Below are 22976 nucleotides of genomic sequence, written 5' to 3'. Positions count from 1 at the left end.
AGGAGTTGCAAGACTATAGTTAGTAGCTGTGCAGAGCACTTTGAAAACAGGAGTCTGAAGATCTGTGGTAAAAGCTGGTCCCAGCTGCTGTTCTGAAGGAAGTGTGCTTTTCTAGTCTCGGAGGAGGAACCTTCCTGGGCCTCTGCTGCTTGCTGACTGGCTGCGAGACCTTCGAAGAAGCACTAGAAATGGCTGCAAAAGGAGACAGCACCAATGTGGATAAACTGGTGAAAGATATTTACGGTGGAGACTATGAGCGGTTTGGCCTTCAAGGGTCTGCTGTAGCCTCAAGGTATGCTTTGAGCTGTTTCTAAGGAGTTCTGGGAAACTTAGTGTGCATGCTGAACTGCATGCGTAATGATGCAGTGTGTCCATGTGGGACTGTCACTCTGAATGGATCATGTGCTTTGTACTTAGATCTCTCACCTACTTCTTACTCTATTTTTTTTCTACGCAGGTATAAGCAATGCTTTAGGTAGCTTGCTTCCATTAAATTATTTTAAAAGAAGTGTGTTTGCTCATTGCTTTGTCTTTCCAATGTGATTACTTCTCCCATATTTCATTATGTCTAAAGTTGATGGATGTCAAATCCAAACAAAATTAATTATTTAATTTAATACCTTTCTAAGGGCTTTCAGCACTCTTGAATACCTCATTAAAAGGAATGATTTTCCTCACACAGCTTTGGCCATATGATGAGTAAAGAGAAGAGGGATTCCATCAGCAAAGAGGACTTGGCCAGAGCTACTTTGGTTACAATCACCAACAACATAGGTTCTATTGCTCGCATGTGTGCACTGAATGAGGTAAGATGGTATATTAACTATAAGCTTAAATTCTTTACAAAGAGCTTACTAAGGTTATCAGAATACAAAAATGCAAATTGCTGGTATAGTAGGTATGTAATTGCTTGGTAAATATGCATGTATTTAATGCTGTGTCTCAATTCCTGTGATTTATCATGTATGCCGTGGTGCGAAGTGTAAGATACTTTGAGCTTTGAAAGTAGGGAAGAGGGGAGAAAAGTTGACTGTAAAGCTCTCCTTGAACGATTGATGCTTAGAGCAGTCCAATCGTTCTTGAACTGTACTGGATAGATATCAGTGCCTTTAATCCAAATTAATACTCTTAACTACTTCTTTGTTATTAACAGATCAGGTTTTGTGACAGACTTTAATTTTAAACAAAACAAAAATAAGCAGGGATTTTTGAGCTGCAAATTGCATCCCTCAGTATTATTTGGTAACTGACTGCTTTTGTCTGATCTAAATTTTTTTGGGTGCTTTAATGATTTCAGCTCTACAACATTCTCCGCTTAGAATAAAAGTTGTTTTTTTCTTAAATCAAACAAAACACCAAATAAACCCCTAAACTGCTGCTTTATGACTTTGTGTGCAATTTAATTTTTTACTTTATGAGAAATAGCAGACAAATAATCATCAGTAGTTTTTTATAAGTCTGTCATATCGCCCTCGATTTTTTTTTAAATATAAAAATTCCTAATGCTTAATCTCTCCTCTATGGGAGAGATGGTTGCTCTTTTCCAGTGTTTCATTTTGCCTCTTTAATATTTTATGGTTCTGATTTTTGAGATGAAATGATAGATCTTCATGCAGTATGTGGAAAGTGGTTGTACAATGGAATTGTGATTGCATACTGATAAATCTTGCAGTCAGTTCCTTTACTAACAGTTTTAACATCTGATTTTTGTGAGCTCCTACCTTTGAGAAACCATCTACAATATCCTCAGTCTTTCTTGAGCGGTAGTGGCCTATTCCTGTGTCTGAATACTGAATTCTTTCCCCCTTCCATGTGTGCCTTTTAACTTTTTAAATTTCAGTTTCATCTAGTATGTTATGACTCAATCACGAAGTCTATTCAGCATTGCTGTGCTGTTCATTTTTTATTCTGAATCTCCCAAGTAACTTTGTATGTTGAGTTATGTTTGTTGCTAATATTCCCTTCTAGAGCACTTCTAAAATATTTTGAACAGCACAAGTCTCTGTGCTCCTATAAAATGCTACAGATAACCTCCCTTTATTGTGAAAAGTGACTACATACTTTTTTTTGGCAATTTGACTTTTTCAGTCACGATGATTCTCTTTCGGTGTTCTCTTTGCTTTCAGCTTCTTTACAGTGTTGCCTTGTGGCATGGAGTTCAAGCAGCATTGTACAGGGCTATCAAAGCATGGAGAGTTGCAGCAGGGAACCACATGCGATGCATTCAGAGGAGGAAATAGGCTACTAATGCAACTAATGCTTCTGAGTCATTGTGGAAAAGTTGCTAACTTTTTTTGTCGCGGACGGGTTTATTTAAACTGGATGTGATCCACAGCATTTTATGGAGGAATGTGGCTTGTTGTGTTAAGTATTCTTCATGTCCCAGACAATGTCAAAGCAGAATTTCTGCAGCATTTCAGAAACAAATTATTCTGTGGCTCTAGAGAAGAACCTTATTTAGTAGCTTTATATGTTAGTAAAAATAAATAAATAAAATAAAAAACCTTCAAACATGATATCATTGCAAGTCAGCTACTATCCAGATAGCTTGCTCTGAAGAAAGGAGTAATGCTGCTATTCTGTTAAATACTCAGACACATAAATTGTCATTGTGAGTTACAGCTGTATCTTCCAACAAGGCTGGTGAATGAAATGTCCGAGTGAGAACTCTGTGCTTAAAAACCAGTTGAATTTGATATATTATTTTGTGGAATGTATGCATTAGATTTAGGGTGATGGTAAAGCTCACTTTGACAAAATCAATTTATGCCCTGAAGCGTGAGTTTTTTGATAATTTTTTTTGTGATTGCAGCTTTAATATTGTGTTGAAAATCACTTGCATATGTGCAGAAAAAATGAGGCTGGGGAATAAATGAAATATTCGTTCTGCAGAACTTCAAAGCGAAGTTTGCTTGCACAAAGTTGGCAGTTGGGTAGAAAAATTCCATAGTCTGGAACCATTTGGCTACACATCATTTGAAACAGTCTGTTGTAGGCACAACAGAACTACATAAAGGAAACCAATCTCCCTCGTTTATACTTTACATGTTCTGCTAGTATGGAAGCTGCATCTGAACAAGCCTTCTTGCAAAAGTATGTGCAAGATGGTTTTTTGTTGCATCGATATAGATTCCACTGTTCAATTGAATTGGCAAATGTATATATGCTATGTTTAAAGGTGTAGTATAATTTTCTACTGCAGGGTAGTTGAACAATTTAGCAAAGCCCCAGGATGGAAGAGTACATGTCTTTTCCATGATGTTGTAATTTGGTTAGCTTAAGCAAGAATTTCGTCACCAACCCTCATCGGTTTAAGGCCTCTGTCTTTCAGCTTTGAATATTTCAGCTGTTAACAATTCTAAGTTAATAGGCAAGACTCTCTTAAGAGATGAAATAGCATGCCTTCATTTTCAAAGCCCCAAGAAATGCTAAAGCTGTTTTCTGTTCAATTCCAAAATCTGGGAAACTAACAATTTTTAACCTTGACAAGCAAAGGAATGTTGGAAAATAGTTGATTAAAAAAAAAAACTTATGTGCTGACAGACACTGCTATTCTAGTAGATATTACTATTTTTAGATTTAAAGTTTTAGTAATTTTTACAGTCCGTGTTAAGTATTGCTTGCTTGAATTTCAGATATGAGTAGCTCCATGTTTATGTTCAGGAAAAAGAAATGTGGGGAACGAAGTTCAAATGTAGGGTTCTAATCAATTTCATGGTATTGACTTAGAGGAAAATAATTAGTTACGTGTTTATCCCTCCTTTGTTAGCAATGAGTTCCAGAGCTAGAACTGCTTTGTCAAAGGATGCAGAGTCCCCTTGGCCATGTTTAATAGCAGCCTTTTGAAACTTGAGAAGCTCTTATTTTCAGCAACATAATTTGCTAGGAAAGCATATTGAATACATGCTGATGTGTCTGCAGAGTCTAAGTGGATAGATGACTACAATCCTGCATTATTTAATTAAAGTTTGTGTCTTGCTGTGTTTGATTTGAGAAGGATGATCAGAAATGAAACTCTTAAGTCACTGGAGACTGAATAAATACCTGACTGCATCTGGATACCAGCACTGTCCGGTACTGAGCCTTCAAGTGAAGGTGTTCTGTACAGTGTGTCACACGCACAGTATTGGACACTACAAAACTGCTCTTTGTAGTGAAATAACTGCTGCAGAACAGAGTGCTAGGCCTCACAGAGCCGTATGAATCCAGTGAGGCAGCGCTTGGTAACTCTGCTCTCAGCAGGTTTTTGCTGTGAATTTTCACTAGAGGGTTGTGAGGACGTGTTCTAACGTTCCCTCAGGACTCCTCTAAGAGCTTATGTCTCTAGGATTTGGTCTCCTACCGAATCTTCTACACCAGTTCTAGTGTATAGTGAGCCTCACATGCAGCACACCAGCTCAGAATGCACATGTAGACGTTTTTGTGCATAACTGGTGAAACAGGGCCTGGTAAAATAGCTACCGGCATTAAGTACCAGAGCTGTTGGTAACGGGCCCTGGTGTGTACACAAGTAAGGATACGGTGTGGCTTTCTCACTGACAGTGTGGCACCGATTGTCTGGAAAACTTGAGCTTCTTTATAAACGCTGAGTTCTAGAGAGCTTTGAAACAAAGGAGTGTGATACGGGTTAAGTGTCGTGTTGGCTATGGTTCACTTGCTTTTTGAAAACGGAACCACAGTTCAGATAATATGTAATGAAAGACGATTACTCTCTCAGGTAGTTCTTGTCAGATACCCTTCAGAGGTTCTCCGCTTGTATTCTGTAGCACATCTACGTCATATACAAACAATGGATCCTGTTTGTTGGGAAGGTTGTGAGCTTTTAAACAAATATTCACCATCTGTGGTACAAGCCTCTCTCTAGAAAACAAAGTCTTATTTTTTTGCAACATGTCTACTTAGTGGTCAGTGACTAAAATTATTTGGGGATTTTTTGGTCTGGAGAATTTAAATGTAACCCAAAATACCCATATAATCTTGTAGTGGAGACAGAAGCATATGTTGAATGGGACAAATAACGCAGCTGAATATAATTTTTGCTGGTCTGCTTTTCAATTTTACAGAACATTGACAAGGTGGTATTTGTTGGAAACTTTCTCAGAATTAATATGATTTCTATGAAGGTGCTAGCATATGCTATGGATTATTGGTCCAAGGGACAGCTGAAAGCTCTGTTTTTGGAACATGAGGTAAGGAAATATATGTTGAACTTTCTTTTATTTGTAAGGAAAAAAATCTTGTGGTTCCTGACTATTTTGATGAAGTTAAAAGGGAGAAACTCAACGGTATTGCTTTGAAGTGAAAGCACAAACCAAGTTCTGCATAAATACCATTTAACTATGAACTCATTTGAAAATATCCCTCATTAGCTCCGTGGCTTGACCACTGATCTTTTGGTGTTTATTGCTAAACATCACACGTGCTTCTTGATCCTACTACCAACTATGTTCTGTGTGGCATTATCTATAAACCTCAACTAGAATGAATTTTGGCAAGTAGTTCTGAGGGCACTGTGAGATGGCTGTGTTCAGAATGGAAACTGCACTGCCTCAACACACCATCACTGTAGTGGTTCTGTAATTTTTTGACAGTTTTAGAGAACTGTGCAAGATTTCTCATAATACAATGCTCTGCTGGACCTAAACAATATTGTATTAAATCATAATTCAGATAGAACAAATACTTGGCACAGTGGGGCTGATCTTGTAAGAAAGGTCTTTTAATTGTCTTACCAAAACTGAAAGCTCGCTCTGCATGATCACGCGTATGTCTTATTTTGGAATTTGATGGCCTTTTTTTTTTTTGTTTTTGCTTGTTTAAAGGGTTATTTTGGAGCTGTTGGGGCTCTTCTAGAATTGCTTAAAATGACAGATGATCAGTGATGGAGCTGTCTGAAGAGATTTTTACTGCAGATGCTGCTGGATAAGAGCGGAAGCCACTACAAGGATGGAAATGAAGCCATTACGATAGTTCTACCTGCTGGATTTGTAAATAATTTAAAATCCTTTTAGCTGATCTCTAACTTCTGGGTTTTGAGCTTAACTTCAAAATTCATATGGGGAATACTGAGATTTTTTTTCTGTACACTGTATTTTTTAGGGGAAAAATGTGCAACGTGGCCAAACATACAGATTTTATGGAATTATTTTAAAAAGTGGATACTGTTTGATGTAGGACCTGTGATACTAGGCATCTGCTTTTCTTCTGGGGTTTACTGATTAGTGCGGTAATTTTAACTTCATTTAGTAATCACTCTAGGAGATTTTTATCTTATTTTCATGACGTTTCATGATTTGTTCTTGGTTTCAAATGAAACTACAAAGCTGATGCATTTTACTGTGAAAACTAGTCATTGATTTGTTGCCTTTCCTTTCCTCATTAGATGAGACACACTTTTATTTAACAGCTTTCCCTCACCCTGCCAAAAAAATAAAATAAAATATGAGCTGCTTGGCAAGACGGCAAGAAAACCTGGGGGGAGAGCGTGTGTTTAAACACTAAATTTTCAGTGCTCCTGACTTTAAAGATCAGGAACAGACTGCTAACTGGTTTTGCAGTGCTGTCCTTTATATTGGGAATTGTAAACAATGCAAAGGAGAATTTTAATTATTGGCTTGAAACTGAAATGAAATTGTTTCTTTTGAAAATCTCTGATCTATATGGAGAGTTCCATAGTACAGATGTTGTTTATGTATCGTACATGCTTGGTGTTAGATGACAAAGGGAGGAGATTGTTTCAATTTATTTGAAGACTTTTCTGTAGTGTGCAGTTTCTAAGTTGATCATAATCGAAAACAACTGATAACTGCATTATTCAAAGCCCAGTTTCTAAAATTAGAAAATCATTCACTAATGTATTTTCAGTTTTTAAGCTAATGCCAACTTTTCCTCTCGAACACTAAGGTTTGAGTGTTTATTCCAGTGCAGTATTTTCTACATTGGTTTCATTGGTGGACCTCTCTAGACTTTTTCAGTTGAATTGAGACCACTTTGAAATCTATGTACTTGATTGCGCATGGCATGTATGAACTCGCTTTTCCTAGACACTTTGAAGGCTCACAAATCAGAGGCTGAAAACCAGTCCATAAATTATTTTGTCTTGTAAAACTGTATGTGATGTCACATAATGTAAAGGGCTCATCAGAGGGACAGTGTAAAATTCAGACTTATGTATTATCCAATATATTTTTGGAAGGGGGTTAACTCACTTTTTTAAGTCATTAATTTCCATATCTCACAAATGGTGAAATGAATTCATATTAGTTGAAGTGTTAACTTGTCTGATGGAAATAAAGACCACCACTGTTTTGACTGTTTTAATGTATCTGTGGAATTCATTTCTTGAAATCAGTTATATGAAATGCATAAATGTTTCATGACACATAGCAAGTTACTTTCATGATAATGCTTTGGTACTTACTTTTCTAAAATCTTCTGTTACATTCCTTTGGTCTTTGAAGCTGTACCTGTTTAAAGCTGACTTTTTCATAGTTTGTAAGTAACTACATGAGAATGTTAGCATGTTGTGGTTGACCCTTCATGTAACACTTGATGGGAGATAAGTGGGGTTAGTTCTGCTCAGTGCCTCTAATTTTTCATGAACGAAATGAAACTTACTAAGTTTATTTGTTAGGTTTTACCTGCAATTTAAGGATTATTTTTTTTCCTTAAAGGAATATTCAGAGGATACAAAACTGTATATCCAATGTTGTATGTAGAGCTATTTCAGTTTCTAGAAATACTGGAAAGAGTTTAGAAATGAGACTTTTGAAGTGTGATCTTTGGTCATAGAATCTTCCACCGATGTTGATTCAGGACAAGGTAATTCTGGACTTCTAGCAGGTGGTGATAAATGTTTGTAAGCTTTTTCCTTCGGGGGGGGGGGGGGGGGGGGGAACACATTTTGGTTTTCCTTTTTTTATTTACTAGACAAGCGTTGTAGACCTTCAAGTTCATTTGGTATGCAGTTCTTCGTTCCTGTGTTAAGTTATAATGTCAAGTATTATTGACAATCTCCAAGCAAGACAATTTGGAAACTGTAAAGCTATTTGAACAACAGTTAGTGTTTTAGCTCAAAACATGATGAACTACTTGCTATTGCCCTCTCTTCTCCCTTGAGTGTTGCTATCAGGAAGTGTAAGACAAGCAGACTTACTAGTGGCTGCTCTTACACAGTTGTCACCTGCCCCCAGTGAGGGGAGAAGGTCCAGGCAGCAGAGCAGAAAAGATGTGTGGGTGGGTAAGATGTGAATGTTGTTCATGTGCCTACATACTGCTAATGCTGTCTTCACTTGTTTGTTCAATCTGATGCTTGCTTCTGGAAGTCTGTGGGAAGGAATATTCCCCTGAAGGAAAGAGGGATTGTCTTTCTGTAACAGTTGCAATAACTTTGAAATCAGGCTGCTGTCAGGGCTACTTAACCAACTCCCTTTCTTCCACCCACTTACTTAATCTGGATTGTGTCAGTGTGCCTGGTCTTGCCTAGCAGAAATCAGATGAACATCATTGTTATTAAGTTCAGTAACAAAAATCACGTAGGTTACGTATAGAAAAGAGCTGTAAAGATTTTTATGGATAGTTCACATTTTATCAAAACTACTATTTCTCTTTAATCAGTATTTATAAAACACGTTTAACTTTATAGCTTTTTAGTTCAGTTTGTATTTTTATATATAAAGGAGTAAATGAACCAGCAGAATTTTTGCCAACTATCTTTTCATGGCTCTGTTTAACCAGACTTCAGAATGTTAAGAGTTGCCTGCACTTCTTAGGACAAACAGTAGAGGGAAGCATTACATCAGCAATATAAATGTGCTTTGCTAAAGGAGAGAGCACAGGGCAACTTGGCGGGGCGTGTATTTTGTTTGTTCCCTCCAGTAAAAGATTTGATCTTTCTCCCCAGTGTCTTTTTAGGAGATCTGATTTGGGAGTACTTGTCATTGATATTCCTCTATTCTTAGCATTTATAGTTATGTGATGAAAGAATGTAATGTTAGGTAAACAAATATGAAGTATCGCTTCTTTTAAATGCAAATCTTCCACTCTTGGGGGGGGCGGGACAACCTTAGCAAGTCAGGAAAATACATACATAGACTATGCAATATGAATAAATGCAGGTATTGTGGTTGAAGAAGGAAAGCACAATTCCTAACGTTAGCTGTAAGTTTTCAAGGACTGTCAGGTAAGTTAATCACAGCAGTGTTAGATCATGAAATGAAACTAACTACAAAATAATGAACTGAGATTTAAAGTGCTTAATATGCCAGGTGCAATAGCAGAAAGACTGGGCAAAAATGCTCTGAATAAAACATATTTAAAGGGTCTGAAAAGTCTTACTTGATGATGTGGTGAACAAAAGAACTTTGGGCTTTTCCAATAAGTGACACAAAGTGGAATTTTGAGCAAGCAAAGCTCTGTCGCACCACTTCTGAAGGTCTGTCTAAAGAACGTTGAAATACCGGGTCCTTGAATCTTTGTGTTTTGAGAAGGGTGAGGGTGAAGGAGGAGGAGGCTTTCCTGGGGAAGATCAGTGAGTTTGCAGGTTTAGTACATATTCAAAATACTTGTTTCAGTATAAATTGATGAGGTCTCTTAACAAACCAGGCTGTGTTAATCTAGCTTGTTTCTGAATCATGCTAAGGTTAAGTGTTAATGTGAGTTGGAGCAGAATGAACGGGATTCCTTGTATTCTCTTGTGATGGCTTCTGCCAAGTTTCACTGCTTTTGGTTGTAAACACTTATTCTTGTTGAAACGCATGCTGCTCCCATCGTTCTTCCCCCCACCCTGATTTTTAACAGTTCTGACGGAAAGTCAAATTATGTCCCATAGGAAGAGGGATCTGTGCTTTAAAGTGGAGTTTTTGGTCTAAATTATTGGGTAAAAGTTGTAATTTTGGGCTGAATTTAGTGGCTGAAGAGTGAGAGGTAACTAAGATACAGCACTTAACTGATCAGATGCGATAGAGAAGACAAGTATGGGATGCCTGGGGACAGTACAGGAATCTGACTTCCAAGACAAGCGGTGTGTCTTGTGGCGCATTCCAACCTCAGCAAAGCTGTCCTGGTGTTTCAGTGGTATCAGCACTTATGTTCCCGTTAGACTGTCACAAGATACTTGCAAGTGATTTTTGGCAGAACACAGCAGAATTCTAGAGATGGGAAAGCCATATGGGGTTGAACTGGTGACAAAATAAACATACATGATTGTTTCCAGTCAGAAACAATCCAATTCTTCTACTGGGATTTGTTTTCAGAGTACAAGGTGTCTTTTTTTCATAGCCTGAATTTTGTTTTATCCCAGATTCAAAGACCACAGTCTGCTGTGTATTTCTACCTCTGGGCATCTGGAAAATAGAGAACATTTGAACTCCAGAATGTTCTGGACAGTGAGCACTTGTTTAAACCTAAAAAATGAATCCAGTTTCTGATCCTCTAAGTATTACTAGTACTGACTGAAACTCAACTGTAGCATGAGTATTAGCATGTTTGGAGGAAAAGAGATGTAGGGACTGTGACCCTGTCTGCAGTAAGTGTTCTTCAAATCTCCCCTACTACATCCCACCAAAAAATTCCAACAAAAAGAAGCAAAACAGAAATTGCTTCTGAATTGCAGAAGTTTGGAGAACCTGTTGACTACCTTGGGATTTGAGATATTCCTCCTTTGAAGCAAGAGGAGGTATGGAACTTGAAAGGGTGAAAAAGAAAGGCGTAAAGAAAAGCTGGGGTTCACAAGAGGGGAAGCTAGTGAGCCTGGGAAAGGGACACGGCAGGGGTGTTTAAGGGGTTTGTGGGGGGGATGGCACAGAAAAGGTGGGAAGGGTGCTTGCAGGGTGGGCAGTGAACTGGCTCTCGGGCAATGCAGCCGCTGCGAGTTGGGTAGCAGAGGTGGGGATGTCAGTGGTATGGCAGAAGGCAGGGAGCGAGGGCCTGGCCTCCTGATCGGGGGGTGAGGGCAGGGGCGGCTGGGTGGCTGTGAGCTAAAGCACTTACTGGGTAGTACCTGGCACGAGCACCCCTGAGTTTTAAAGTACCCGGTGATCTCTGCTGCAGTGTTAAGTCTTTATCTAGATGCAGATGTGCACTCCAGAGCAGGCAATCGCCTGGTCTCGAACATCTCTCATCTAGTACGTGAGAGATGCAGTACGGGATGTGCTGGCATCAGAATGGTTTTTACACCAAAACCAGTTCCATCGTATTGGCAGAAGCAGCTCTCTTCTGCTGGCCTGGAGCGCAGGGCTGTGCCGTGGTGTGTGCAGCTGTGCACAGATGTGTGCACCTCACCTGGCTGCAGCGAGGGGTCCCAGGGCTGCCCGAGCCCTGGGGCACTGTGGTGCAGCCACAGCCATGCTGGGGCAGCTCTGTGCCTACATGTCTCATTTCTAAGCACACAAATGTAGTTATGGAGCACCAAGTTAAAGGGACAGTTTAAGGCTGTAAAGGAGGGTGACAGCGTGAAATGGCAGCGTCATATTGAAAACGGCAGCGTGTCACCCCCTGTTCTCAAGTGACTTTCTGTGCTTTGCTGTGAGGGATCAGGGTGTTTTCTCCCTTCTTTTCAAGTTGGTCAGTTCACAATTGTTCAGCTCTTCTGACTCATCCATCCCTCTGCGAACTTCCAAGTGTGAGCAGGTCTGGCACAAACCAGATGTTACTCTCTAACAAATGTGTGTGCATCACGAGTTAAGTTCAGCCCCGGTACTGAGTCTCCATGCCTGCGGCTGCAGGATGTGGCCTCTCCTCTGCATTATCGCTTTCTCACGTTAAACTGTTTTTGTCCCCCAAGTGGCACTTATTTTTCCCTTAATCTTTTGTGAGAGGAACTTTGCCTGGCGAGGGAATACATAGGCTCTGCTGTATTGAAAGCATCAAGGAACAATGCTTAGACAGCGCTTCGTCGGGAGTGATCGCTGCTTTGGTAACACAAGGTGATTGCAACAGAGACATCAGTGCTCCAAGCAACAAGGTGGTGTGGCTGGTGGTATGTTGAGGCTTGTTTTTTTTTTTTTGTATTCATATCTGCTAGTTAATTGCTCCCAAAATAAAATAGCTGGTCTCAGCTTGCAGGTGCTCACAAGGCAAATGCTAGGGTAGGTAGAAGTGGGGATGTGTGTGTAAGGACGAGGAATACCTCAAGCCAGTAGGAAAAATGTGCTGATCAGTGTTCTTTCCGACAAGCTTTTGTAACAATTGTATCAGTTGGGAGATTGCAATCAAAGTATTCTTGTATAAATTGCTAAATCAATCATTACCAACTGGCAGAAATAGTATTTTATCTACTCTGCTGAATCTGTCCCTTCTCTCCTCCCAGTGGCATTACTAATCTGTGTGATGATTGACAGTGTACCCTTAGTCTGGGGTGTGAGAGCAGTAAAAAGAAGTCTGAATACCTGTGTTATGAAACGTAGCAGTAAAATGGGGGCATGGTAACCGAAGTTAGGAGAGAGCCTTTGGAGAAGGTAGCTTGGGCTTCACCTGGAGACTGAAATAGAAAATTTCTCAATTACAGTACATTGAGAATGCTCTTTTGTATTTGAAAACTGTGTACTTTTTAAAAATAAACACTACAGTTCAACTAAATGAGCAAATTTTTTTCTATTTTTGAAGCTAGCTGGCTAAATGAATCTCAGAATGCTGAATGTATTTAAGATTTTGGTTCCTTTTAGCAGAATTATTGTGTGGGTTTGTTTTTTTTTTCTGAGCAACTTCACCCCTAGTGTTATTTGATTAAGTAAATAAATACATGCTGTTCTTAAGACATAGCATGAAGCATGCTGTTACCCAGCTAGCATTCAGCATATTGCACTTGGCTACAAAAGGCTGTGCACAAAATAATCCAGAAGTATTTATGAGACAAGCCAAAAACAGTTTCCTAAATTTCCCAATGTTTGTCCTTTCTTTTTAGCTTAGAAAGTAAGTTTTCTCTCTCTCCTTCTTTCCAAATATAGGAGGCTTGAAGTCTCTGCAGCAGATTCACCTGTGCAGTGTGGCAACTCCCTGTGCATACCTGGCTTCGCTCTTTGAAGAAGAAAGAAGAGCAGTGCAAGGGAAACCAATGCTGTGTTCTGCTGAAGGCTGCAAGCTGACCCAAACCCATCTCACGCTGCAGCTGCTCTTTCTCTTTTACAGGTAGGACAGAAAATATTCAGGAAATAATCCTTCTTAAGACTTTTCTCACCTCCTTTGCTCTCATCACACTAGATATTGCATCTAAGAAGAATTGATCTGAAGAGGCACTAATGCCTGAAAACAAATTCGCTTATTCATGAGAAGAAATGCCAAAGCTTCAGTTACCAGTTGTGAACTTAGCAGCATTAGCTTTACAGCAGTTAAATGATGTAGTTGCTACTGTTCCCTGTCTCTGTAGTATTTTAAAAATGATATGAGCAGGTGAGTTGAGGCTTTCAGGCAGTATGCAGACCTGTATGATCATCCAAGAGAGCAGAGGCTGCACTTACCCAGGCCCACCGGAGAGCACTCTGGTGTGCACACAGGTGAATAACTGAAGTCCCTTATGTTTTTCCAGGCCCACTGCAGTGTCCCCCAGCCTTGTGCAATACCTGTGTAGTTGTGCAAGATGCCCAACATCTGTGTACTCCTACAGCAGGAAAACCTGGTGAAAGGGTTGGTTTGTGCTGACCTGGAAGCTCTTGGCCTTGAAGTGAAGCATCAAACTTTCTCCTCCCAAACGACACCGCTGTCACTAGGAGCCAGGCCTCTGAGCAGTTTTTCCCACTAGATGGCATCGCCAGCCCGGATTTCAGCTCCTGCCGGCGGCTGGGAGCACCCCGGGGCTGCGGGTAGGGGCTGCTCCTGGTGGGGTCTGCCTGGGGCAGTCCCATATTTCACACACATTTCGAGTGGCCGCGCAGTCTCAGCAATAAAAAGACACCGCTGAAAACCCTGAAAAACCCCGAGACACCTTGCCCAGCTGCTGCTCTGTGGCTGGTGCTGCCCGCGCAGCTGCTGTGTTAGAAGGTGGCAACTTGTCTGGCTTTGCAGCCACATGGCCGGTGCTAAGGTGCAAGGCCGTGGAGCATCAATGTCATAATGTTTACCAAAACGTCTTGCTACACAGAGCAGGTTTTCGATGTATGTTTAGCTGGCTCTGGTCTAGGTATCTGTCGGCACATGCCCAAGTCAAAGAAAAAAAACAAAACGGTTGGTGTAGGGAACAACCCACTTGCACATGAACAGAATTTAAAAAAAAATCAGCAGGAAGGTTTTGTGTTGCATAAGTGCCCCTGGAACTCATCTGGTACATCTCCAAGTAAAACAGCACTTTGATGCTTGCAACTTTCTGGGTAGAATGACAATATTATCCCGAGTCTGTTAGCTCTGTAAATGTTTGCTGTAGATATTATCAATGGGCATGTTTTATGTAAAGAAGTATAATAACGTTTAAAACAAAGAAACTCTTCCCTGGCCTGTAAACACAACAAAAAACAATTAAGTACTAAAAAAATGTATTGAAATTAGTGATAGGTATTAAGTCTCTTAAGTTGTGTGTTTTACAGGTGAACTGGAGGAAAAAATGCCCAGAGCCACGGTATACCCCAGGGAGGATGAGGAGCAATCCCTGAAAGCCTCAGCAGGAGTGGTGTCCAAGGTACAGCCCGGGCTTGGCAGGTAACCATCCTCTGCTTTGTAGAGCTGTGGAGAATCGGAGGTGGCTCACCATCTCCTCTTACTTGGCATTGTGTGCCGGTTTGGGGAATAAGACAAAGAAAACTTGCACTGCCTTCAGGCGTTGAAGCCCAGCTCAGCCTTCTTTATGCAGGTTTTTCATAGGGGCAGAGTTCTTTGTGCTTTTCCCCAGAAGTCGGTGTGGGCGAGGTGGTGGATGATCAGGCTGAGTTGCTAACACCTTCTCTGCAGAACACAGCAAGCCAAACTTGTCATCCAGCAGGGAGAAGAGAAACATAATGCCATGAAAACTTGTATAGCCATGGAAATGGTTAGCTGTCCTCGAACTAGAGCAACCTACAGGCTGCATTTGGTGTCAGATTTCTATATGGACTGAGATAGCCTGAGCCTCTGGTCCGCAGTAGAGTGGATGTGGAAGAGAGACGAGTGGCTGTGCAAAGGCTTGCTTCCAAGTACAACTAATTCAAAGTTGTCATTCCTATGTTGTGAAAAGTTCCAATGTCTAATGAAGTATTCTGATCTGAAATGAAATTTAGACATTTTAAAACTTTTTTTTTACCCCACCAAAAAAGCAAGCTAGCAGGAAGCCTACCAGGATGCCAAAAGAAAGTTATTAGAGGAATGAGTTGTTTTCTAAAGCTCCTGCCTTTGTACAGCCAAAAGTTTGTCAGAACCATGTTTCCATAGAACATTTGTGTTCACGAATGTGTTTTCTAGTGTGTGTGGGGGGGAAGTTGCACTAGAAAATTCTGACTAGCTAGAGTGATGATCTTTTTGTAAAATGGAAGCAACAAAATGTGTCCAGAAAGCTTAGTGCATATGCTAATACCTAAAAGTGCAAGCTAAGTGGAAAAGTAAATTTGGGGTGCTTCCTCTCTGGGACTTGAGCGTGGTTCTGTAAACCCTTGTGTGAATGAGGCCAAGCATAGGGTCAGAAAGTACAGTCCATTAAAGAATGTATTTGGATCTGTGTAGCTTGTTGTACAGAAATGCCTGATGTAAGGAGTAATGACTATTAATTTAGAAGCAGTTAATTGCATTCAAAGGATTACAGTGACAGACCAGAAGCGACTGCCCCAGATAAAGAGCAACAAGGTTTGGAATGTGGAAACTTGCAATGACTAAACAGAAACAGATCATTTTGTTGTTCAACTAATATTAAATATTCATCTGCCTATACTTAGTTAACATCAAGAAAGAGAGGAAACATCTAGCAGAACTTCCAGAAATGCTGGAAGATGATACAGGTGTTCAGGCAAAATAAGTTGTAAGAAGGAGCTGCATCTAATCCTGGGTGTCACTGGAAACTGTTTTTAATTGGGTCTTTTGGTTGCACATTGCATGATGGTGTTATGTTGTAGGAAATGCTAATGGCAATTTAAAAATTGAGGGTGTGTAAGTATTATTCCATAGTCCCCTCTTTTTTTAGCTCATTTTCCATATATGAATTATACAGCCGTGTATCCCTGAGGAATTCACCAGTCTTTTGATGTTCTGCTGACGCCCTGTGTGTAGGTAAGCAACAGAACTTAACTCCACCATTGGAAAGCAGCCTCCGTTCAGTAGTGGTAAGCAGGAGCTTCACCTTCTTGCCTGCGAGTTGGCAAGAAGATTTGGACTGTAGCTGCAGAGGGCGAACTGAGGGAAATGTAGGGACTACAGTTTGTCCAGCCTGTGCTGCCTTTGGCTTAATTTTTTGGAGATGTCAAGGAAGCTGTGTCCCTTTGAATACAAAGGTGGTAGATCCAAATGTGAGTGAACAGATTTGAACAAGTGATTCTGTACAGCTGGCTGACTGTCAGGGAGGTGGAAGAAGAGGGCAGAAGAAGGAGGGTAGTGTCACTTACAGTGCATACCCTATTGTCATTGATTTAACACAACTGATTGCATACAAAGGCTTAAAGAGCATACTGGCATAGGAAGACCATTCAAGCATACCATGTCTTCCAAACTGTAAAAGCATTTATCTCACCCGTTAAGTTCTAGTGTTGCAGTTTCTGATATTTTTTTCCTCCTTTGGAAAGTGGGAAAAAGCATAAAGCTGGTATTCTTGTTTGCATAGGGACCAAAACAACCCTCTTTCCAGACATGGTGTCCTTACCTGATCAGGCAGTCCAGGTGAGGGAATGTACTCCTTTGAAACCTTGATGACAGCCGTCCTGGAGAAGCGATGTATGTAGTCCTGCCACCCTGAAGTGATCACAGTCTTTCCAAGTGAGTTATATTGTTGCTTATCAGACAGTGGAATGAATCATTTTTCTGGTGTCAGCAGTTGAAACTTGCATGAGAAAAATGTTCTGGTGGTGACAAGAAGAAGCTTGTCATGAATGTGTAAAATGAATATAAAGCAAAACCCTGTATTTCTATCACAGTTAGTGTTGCTCTGAGAGCAAAATGAAGTTGTATGTTCTTTTGGTGATACCTAGTTTGTGATGCTTCAGTGCTGAAAATGAATTTACATAAAAATCAAGTAACACAAAAGCTTTTCACAGTTGTTATAGTGCCAATGGCCAGGTCAGCAGACTATGAGTGGTGTTATGGCCTCTGTGTGTTCCTGGGACGTACAACACATGGTGTGTGTGCTTCTGTGGTGCTCTGACCATATCCTTCCCACGCTGCAGAGAAGGAAGGAATCTGTTGTTGACCCTGACATCAAAATGTTAGCAGCCAACATAAATGATCACTGCCATTTTCATTGCTGATGGGGAGTTGTCATAGAGATGCCGCTAATGAGATGTTCTGAGGAGTTTTGCTGCAATGCTGAGATCCCCAATCTCTTGCGTGGTAGCTTAATGCCCAGGCTGTCTTGTTTGGAGCTGTCTGTTATCTTGCAGTGTTATGCAGCACAAATAAAGCCACTTGCAATTACATGAGAGTATATTTTGGCAAGGAAAATCTTTGGATATGAAGCACATTGAAGCATTTAACTAATATTAACCTTTTTTTTGCCAAAATATTATGGAACTGTAAAAATAAAAACCCAAACCTCACCAAGAAAGCAAGATCTACGTTTGTTCTTGTTCAAGAACAAGTTTTCATTACCCAGACAGCTGGCCCTGAAAAACCTAGCCCTTCTCTCTGTGGCTGCTGTGAGCTACCATGCACCAGTATCCTAGGGAGGGTGTGCGCAGGTGGTGAGGTTGGTGAGGGTTGCCCAGCGCCCTGCTTCATCCTGTGGCATGCCGGAGGGGGAGGCACTTTTAGACCAGCCTCTACTGGCCCCTTCCTGCCTCTGTATTCTACGGAATAGCCCTGTCACCTTGGAAGTGGAGCCTTTGCTGGCTAATAACCCATCCCAAAGCTGCCGTGCTTACCCAGACTGTGCATACTTCCTTTGTTGAAGGATTTTGAGCTTTCCGTGGAAGAGCAGTGTAGGGAACACCTCCCAGCCCCCTGTGCTCCATCCCTGGCGCGCTGCTGGGCGCTCTGCGCTTGCTCTTCGTGGCAGTGCTGAAAGGCAGGAACCAGGCAGTCCTTGTCAGGCAGCGGTGTTCGGGAGGGAAGGAAAAGGTCCTCTTTTATCTTGGTTCTCATGGAAAGTGTCACTGGATGTTTCACGTCCCTTCTGAGCAAAGACCTGTTGTTTTCCAGATCACATCTGAAAGCCCACAGGGTATTCAGCAGGCCACTTGGTTTATCTCCCTTGGATAAACAAAAAAAGCTGCTGGAATTTGAAACTCGTTCCAAGAGTCTAGGGTCCAAAGCCTCCTGAAATCCGTGCGAGTCCTGCCCCTGGCCTGGGGTTTTGAGTTGGCTTTCAGCATTTCACAGAGCAGCAAGCGGCGGCAGCGCGGCTCCTAACGCTGTGTGTGGCGTGTGGGGCTGCAGGCCACCTGCGTGCACAAGTCGTGGTGCTAAGTCCAGTTTGAGTGTTGCCTGGTTTAAAAATACCTCCTCAAGTGGCAGGGAGTGCTGAATCGCAAACCCCAGTGCAAGCTTCACCTCCGTGGGGAAGAAAGAAAGGAAGGAATTGGGGGGGAAGTACGAGGTTGGTGCCCGGGGGCAGGAGGGAACCGCGCACCGCGGGCAGGTGGCGGGGCGGGCAGGGAGCTGGCTGCTGCCTCGGGGGGACCCGGGGGGCTCGGGGGGGGGTGTCCCGGTCCCTCCGTGCAGCCGGGACGGAACCGGGGCCCTCCGCTCCGCCCCGGGCCCGCGGCGGCCCCGCTCCGCCCCGCCGCCTCCTGCCGCCGCCGCCGGGCTCGGCGGGGCTCCGCAGGCCGCAGGTAGGGCGGGGGGCGCGGGGCGGGCGGGCGCCGTGACAGGCGAGGCGGGCAGCGAGGTGCGAAACGCTGAAATAAAAGCTTCGAGTGCAGCGGGGGGGTGGGGGGGACGGGAGAAGTCGCTCCGGAGAGGGAACGGAACAGCCCGAGGGTGCCCGCTGAGGTGGTCCCGCACCGCTCGCCGGGTCCCGGGGGGTCGCTGGGGGGTGTTCGGGGGGTCCTGGACGGTCGGGTCGGGGCTCAGGTGTGTGCCTGCATCGGCACCTGGCTCTGCGGGGAAAATAACGCCCCGAAGGCGTTATCCCTCGGGCGAGCTGCTGGCGTGCCGCTCGGCTGCTGGGCTGTCGGCAGAGGGGCGCTGTGAGTCGGGTGTGTGGGGCGGACTGGGGGCTGCCGACAGCCTTTGGGCCGAGCCGGTTTCGCGAAGTTAGCAGCCCGGCTGGGCTGTTTGTTGTTGCAAGCCTGCTCCTGCAGCGGCGATGAGGAAACGTTTCCGTTAGCGCTGGGAAATTCAGGGATCGCCTGGAACCTCATGAAGCGGGGCAGGAGCGCGTCGTGCCCGGCGTCTTGCACCGCGCCTCGTTGGGGCTCTTATTGCTCACCTCAAACCCTGAGCTGTTACGGTCTTCTCACGCAGGGCCTGTGTGGTTACATATTGCTTATTCCCTTATGCTTTTTCATCTATTTTTCACTTGCATGGTACTTTAGTTTACTTTTCCATCTTTTGCAGCCGCGTAGCGGCCGCTGTATTTTAATCGCAGGTTTCTCAGGGCTTCCCTTCAGGGCTTCCATGTTAACGATTTTAAAATTCAATCATTAACTTCTGCCTTAAACTCCACTTGCAAAGTGATGACGACGGGAAAACCAGCGCAGCGTGTAACTTCATCTCACAAAGCTTCACCAGAACTGGTGGAGGGGGGGACCTCAGAAGCCCCCCTTTCCCCAGCTTGCTCCGCACCGCGCGTCCTGCTGCCCGAGGAGTGACCGGCTGCCGTGGGTCCCTGCCCGGGTGTGCACGGCCCCTTTCCCCCTGCGGCGGTGAGGAGCAGGACGAGGAGACCCCGGGGATCCATCCCAGATCTGTATTCCCGGGCCAGCATCCCACGGCTCGGCCACGGGCAGGGGGGAAGATTTTTGAGATGTTTTGATGCAAACACAATTGCTTCCTCGGGGAGAAATTTGGCGCGCGTTTCTGTAGACAACCGTGCTTGCGTAAGCAGCCCCCTGCCACCCTCGGAGCCGTACTAGTACAGCCCTTCGTGGGACTGGTGGAGAACGGCTTCAGGGAGCTGCCACGGGTTCAGGAGGGCCCCTGCTCTGTGCTGCCTGGTGACTTGCAGCCCCGACCTGGCTGGCGGCGTGGCCCTGCAGGCGGCCGCTGCGTCGGGGCCGGGGGCAGGAGGTAAGGGCTGCGCTGCTGCTGCTGCAAGATTGGCTTATCGAGTTGTGGCTGGTAGTGGACGACGTGCTTCTGGCAGGAGCATGACAAATGTAGCCGAGCGCTCAGATATCTTAATGCGGGTGTCTGCACGTGCAGCTAGATGTATGCACAAAGGACAGATTCTGTACTTCTGATCCAATGCTGAGTTTTCACCTAGAGGTATTTACTTTAGTGTTGTATAGCTGTGTCTTTGCATAAATTCAGAATACGTTTCCTATACTATTCTCTTTTGAAGTATGAAGGTTTCAGAAGCCATTTTTTCCTGGAAAATAGACCTAGGCATCATAAGGGTTTTATGAATCACATTATATTCTGCTGGATAGACAGATGCCTAAAATTCTGAAAGCGAAGATTAAGCCACTCCTGAGAGTGTGCTTGTGATCATAGAGAGTACAACTGTCACCTGCATGCAATTTATTCTATTTTACATGTGTATGTGATGTTAAATGCACTTTTGAATGTAGGGTAGACCCACTGTTAAATTCTGAATGGCAGATGTGATTATGCAAACAGCACCATTTTAACTGGTATGGTGAGACTGAACAGTCAGTGGAGCGTAAGGTTTCTATAATCTGCTGTAATTTATCCCAATCTGAAAAGCATTGCTGCTTTTGCAAGTAGTTTTAGGACTTGTTCTCGCTCTTAGTTATGCACCTCGTTTATCTGTCGCGATCCTATTGCAGCCACTAAGAAAGCGCTCAGAGCACATCAGCTTCTTCTGTGTAGCATGTGTGCATTTAGAGAATGATGGTACACTTTATGTTCACAGAATTTGAAGCAGTAATTACTTGCCATTGCAGTCTTCAATGGAAAAAACTCATTTATTTTTTTCTTCTAACCTAAAACATTGCTTGAGTTAAGAAAAATGTTATCTTTACTGTTTATCCTACAATTGCAGTTTGGATTGTTATCTTATAGTCTCATGTAGATATGTTTAAAAAAAAAAAAGGTAGACTTAAAAACATAGATTGAAAATATCTTCATTTTATCTGTTTCTAAGAGGAAAAGGAGTTTCTTGCCAGCAGCCTTAGGAGAGCCAAACAAATCTTTCATGTGCTGTATTATTGCCTGTATTAATTGACAGATATTGATGTGTCTGTGAGCAATAAAATTGCAAGCTACTGGCTTTCTGCATGCAGTAGGCTCTCAGCCTGTAATAGGGAGGAATTTGGAAAGGTGTAATCCTTTAAAACCAAAGCCCAAGACATCCAGGTTAATCACTCCATTTTTCTTCACTGAAGCTGAAGATGTTTGCTGTTGAGCTTATTGAACTGTGGAGGTAGCTTTGCTTTCTTCTCTGGAAGCTGTCTGCGCCTGTTCTGATGTGGTAGGTGGTATAGCTGTTGCCAGTGGGACCACAGAGCAATCAAGCTGCTCTGGATGAAGATACCCACCTGGATTGCCTCCCTGTCTCTTTAAGCTCGTAGGGTACTGGATGTAACTACGTGCAGGGTAAGTTACGATCTTCTGTGTTTATCTTTCTAGCAAGACAGGGCTCTAGTTGGATCTGACTGGATTTTGAATGCAGTTCTGCAGCCTGTGCACAGCCTTTGCCATGGTGAGGGTCTCCGTGGGCTGGGTGCTTGCAGTTAGCCCCACTCTGTGCTGCGCCTTGCAATCCTGCAGCACCTGCATTGCTTCAGCAGCACTGACAGAAATGGGTTTGCAGTGTGAAATTCTGTGTTCTTCCTATCTTACTGTATGCACAGGTCAGTGTAAGCAGGGACATCAGCTATTTCCTGCTGAATGCAACAGGCTCGTGCAGTTCGTGCATCAGGGAAGGCGGCACAAATGGAGGCAGCTCATGAAACGGCAGCTACGTTTTCTTGTATGGGGTCTCATTCAGATCACCTGGAAGTCAGACATTTTTCAGGGGCTGTTTACTGAGTACAAAACCTCTGGAGCTAAGGTTCCTCATCCTCCTGCTTTTGGAAGAAGCATTCTGTTTTCAGCACTGGAGGGAGGATTGGTGCTGTTTGCCTGGCTGTTTAGATGATGCCCGTCTGGCACTATTACAGGTACTGTGGCAGCACTGATCAGGATCCTGTAGAACCCAGGAACAGCCTGGTGGTACATGCAGCATCTTTCCTTTCCCTGTAAAGACAAGATCCCTGCTTCATCCCTGCTGAATTTAAAGCTGTGCTGGCCCCAGAAGCAGTAGATCATTGCTTAGGCAGCAAAATAAGACTCGGTAGTAAGATGAGCCAGCAGTTTGTGGCAGCCTTCTTCCCCAGAGTCTGTGGCAGCTGAGGATTGTAGCACTGCCTCAGGGGAACGAGATAATGTATTTTGTTAGTGAGCTGGGAAGAGTTTTCTCTTCATTAGTAAATTTAATCACTTAACTTTGCATACAATACAAAAGCTATTGAAAAGTTGCTTCCCAGCTGTGGTTCAGTGTTGGAGAGTTGTCGGCTACCCACAAAGCAGCGTGTGCTTGCTTCCTTTCCGTGGCACTTCTAACAAATGAAGCAGCACTTTGCTGCTGCTGTTTGTTTTGTATGTCGTATTTATTAGTTTCTGCTTGTTTCATTTGATGGGGTAATGAACCGAGAAGGCAGTGAATGTTTTTAGCGTTTGCTTTTAGTCAGTTATTGCATTTTATGAAGGGATTATTGGGCCCTTTCTCTCCTTTTCTGATGGTTTTATTGTAAGATTATTTTATTGGCTTTGGT

At 43.0% G+C, this 22976-nt stretch overlaps 2 protein-coding genes and 1 long non-coding RNA gene across 16 annotated transcripts in view; 2 read left to right on the top strand and 1 right to left on the bottom strand.

Annotated features, from left to right (window-relative positions):
* The window catches only part of PANK1 (pantothenate kinase 1), a 35082-nt gene extending 27766 nt beyond the window's left edge, over window positions 1-7316 (top strand). For all 4 annotated transcript variants that reach the window (XM_080597718.1, XM_080597717.1, XM_080597719.1 and 1 more), the window contains 4 exons: window positions 116-292; window positions 683-806; window positions 5064-5189; window positions 5823-7316. In XM_080597718.1, coding sequence (XP_080453844.1) covers window positions 116-292; window positions 683-806; window positions 5064-5189; window positions 5823-5882 — 487 coding nt within the window. In that variant the 3' untranslated portion in view covers window positions 5883-7316. The remainder of the gene's footprint in view (window positions 1-115; window positions 293-682; window positions 807-5063; window positions 5190-5822) is intronic.
* LOC308197383 lies at window positions 6542-18085 on the bottom strand. Its single transcript, XR_013952883.1, has 3 exons — window positions 17958-18085; window positions 16745-16940; window positions 6542-15163 (listed from the first exon to the last, which is right to left on the bottom strand). It is a non-coding gene; the product is annotated as an uncharacterized lncRNA (long non-coding RNA).
* SLC16A12 (solute carrier family 16 member 12) overlaps window positions 7885-22976 on the top strand; it is a 44111-nt gene continuing 29019 nt past the window's right edge. The window contains exons 1-2 of one of the 11 annotated variants that reach the window (XM_080597733.1): window positions 7885-13125; window positions 14514-14625. The gene's annotated coding sequence lies outside the window, so the exon portion shown is untranslated. Of the gene's footprint in view, window positions 13126-13167; window positions 14626-16734; window positions 16858-18488; window positions 18632-18770; window positions 18867-18944; window positions 19027-19095; window positions 19108-19131; window positions 19224-19246; window positions 19902-19925; window positions 20266-20511; window positions 21757-22976 lie in introns of those variants that run through there. The other 10 variants (XM_080597722.1, XM_080597726.1, XM_080597731.1 and 7 more) reach the window with 10 other exon arrangements.

The sequence above is a fragment of the Anser brachyrhynchus genome, assembly GCF_964034855.1.
Source record: "Anser brachyrhynchus genome assembly, chromosome: 6".
Classification (NCBI taxonomy): domain Eukaryota; kingdom Metazoa; phylum Chordata; class Aves; order Anseriformes; family Anatidae; genus Anser; species Anser brachyrhynchus.
Note: the sequence above shows the minus strand (reverse complement) of the source record. Positions and strands in the feature narration are given on the sequence as shown.